General features: G+C 48.0%; 1 protein-coding gene across 1 annotated transcript in view; it reads right to left on the bottom strand.

Moving 5' to 3' along the window:
• The window catches only part of SLC46A3 (solute carrier family 46 member 3), a 14,143-nt gene extending 11,793 nt beyond the window's left edge, over nucleotides 1-2,350 (bottom strand). Inside the window, exons 1-2 of the mRNA XM_006770371.2 lie at nucleotides 2,137-2,350; nucleotides 1,445-1,657 (exon numbers count right to left, since the gene is read on the bottom strand). Of these exons, the coding sequence (XP_006770434.1) occupies nucleotides 1,445-1,633 (189 nt within the window). The 5' untranslated portion in view covers nucleotides 1,634-1,657; nucleotides 2,137-2,350. The remainder of the gene's footprint in view (nucleotides 1-1,444; nucleotides 1,658-2,136) is intronic.
• Between the last annotated feature and the right edge of the window lie 6 nt (nucleotides 2,351-2,356).

Raw genomic sequence — 2,356 nt, 5'->3', positions numbered from 1 at the left:
AAGAGGAAGTGGCAAGGGGATTAAAAATGGATTCATTCCTCCACAAAAGCCAACAAACACATCTAGAATTCCCTACCTCTTCACCCTTAAGCCAAGAGTGTCCTCCCCACAGCCTCCCCATTTTGTTAAGAGCTCCTCTGGAGACTACGCTCATTGCCAGAGAGCAGAGTGTAGGTGGACCTCATTGTCTCAGGGCTCAGAAAACTTGGAGGTTTGGAAAATAGGTTAGATCAATATTTATTTATAAAAGTATAAATATTATATATCAACCCCACAGAGGTTGAAAAATAAAACTCATCCATACAGATTTTTAAATATAAGTGAAATTGCTCAGTTAACTCTTATAGCTATACCTTGAAATTCATAGTATTTTTCCATTCCAATGCATGTCTATGTATGTGTACCTCGGGGAGTGCTAGAGCCTTTTCAGGGTGCTTTGCCATTTGCCCTAGCACTCAAACTCCTCTCCCAGTCACCCTGGAATTATCTTTTCCTAAGACGATAATCTTAGAGGCAGCAGGCAGGTGACTTGAATTCCCATAAACTTTTCTTGTCCTTTGACTGGGGAGGGAGCACCACTCTTTTGCCATCACAAAATATTCCCAACAGGAAGAGTTCAAAGTTTATAAATGTTTGTGAGGCATTGTGTGGTGGTGGGGGGGTGGTGTGGGGATGCCAACTCTGGATACTATCTCCTTTGCATTTGGACCTTGGTAGACTTTGTTAAAGACTGCCTGAGGGGACAGGAGAATGGTGATGGACCTCTTGCTTTAAATGATTAAAACATGGGGGGAAGAGAGGAAGAAGGAAAGGCTTTGTAATATCTGGCTGAATATTTTCAGTGTCCAGAGCAAAAATGAGTGCTCTTCCCTCCAGGTGTCCCCACACATGGAAGTCAAAGCTGACTTGGTATCACCAAGTAATGAATGACCAGTGCTGGCCCACCTCTCCCCTTCTCCCCCGCATGACAGAGGCTGGCCCCACAGTCTTCAGTGATGGGTCATGTATGTGCCATAGAAGGGGGATGGGAGGAAGTGAGCAAGGGAAAGGCAGAAACACCATGATTCACCCCCACCCTGTCTGACCACAGAACCCTCATTCCAGCTGTGCTGGCCTTGGTCCAACTCTCAGGTGTTCGGGGGGGGGCTGACAGGGAGATGGAGGAAGGAGAGAGCCACAGAGGAGGTGAGACTGCTCTGAAACTTTCTGAGAGGAAGACAAAGAGTCAGTGTCATCGAAAAAGGGGATTTCAAGCGGCAGAGGCCGGTGAGAGGTGTCAGGGAACCTCAAACTGGGTAAGAACTGAAGACAGGTGCTTGGTTTGGGGTTTAGGAGATTCACGCTGACCCTTGAGAGATCAATGTCGGATGAGTGCCATGTACTCTTTCATTTAAAACCCCATTACTCGTTTCCTCTTATGTTTTAGGGTATTTTAATTTCTTACCTCCTGGAATGCAAAAATCGGGCTGCTTTTGTTTTTTTCACACTCAGAAATATTGCTCTCAGGTGCAATGCTGTAGTTGCCTGTTTCTTCCCATATTCTCCTGTACACATACTGTGTTGTCAGGGGGGTGATCAAAGTCAGGGCAAAGGCACTGAGGCAAATGGCCGGCTCTACAAGGAAAATCTTCATATTGGCTAGGCCAGTGGCTGACTTCTATAACAAAGAAAAAGGAGAGAGACAATGAATGAGGTGCATTTTTCTCTGAAAGGCTAGATTGTCACTGATGGGAAAGTTAGAGGAATTTTGTTGCCTAAACAAGCAAACTAGGGGGCGGGACACAAAGCATTAAGCACTTTCAAAGGGTAACTTTAACTCTGGAATAGGGTGCCTGGTAAACCTGAGACGGTCATACTTGTCATTTTAAGGAGCAGAACGTTGCAGGGCTCATACGGTCTTTAAGACAATTCTTTAATAAGTTGTCACCATTTTGGTGACTCAGTGACCACACCGCGTTCCCGCCTGGTACACGCCGGCGGGTTTTCATGAGGAAAACAGTGAGACTGCTCCCGGACCAGACAGTTGCGCCACTATTTGTTATTGTCATCTGGCGGCTTGTTGACAGCGGGCTGGAAGGGACACTTAAAAACAGCTCCCACACGCAAGGGGAGTTTTTACTTTATTTTTTGACTCACCCCGCCGTTAGTCTTCTCGCCAGGTTAAGGGCCAGCGGTCCGGGAACGGTCTCCCCTCGGGATATGCACTCGGCCCGCCTCCCGCTCAGCGGCGCCCGGAGGCGGGGCCCCAGGATGCGAAGGGCAATCGCCGTGGAATTCGACCCGGCGCACCTGCGGGGACGGCAGCCCTCACTTGCAAGCAAAGCACCGGAAGCGCATTTCCGCGTCCACAGTGACC

The sequence above is a fragment of the Myotis davidii genome, unplaced genomic scaffold, assembly GCF_000327345.1.
Source record: "Myotis davidii unplaced genomic scaffold, ASM32734v1 scaffold84, whole genome shotgun sequence".
In the NCBI taxonomy this organism is placed as follows: domain Eukaryota; kingdom Metazoa; phylum Chordata; class Mammalia; order Chiroptera; family Vespertilionidae; genus Myotis; species Myotis davidii.
This window is presented reverse-complemented; position numbering and strand designations above follow the sequence as displayed.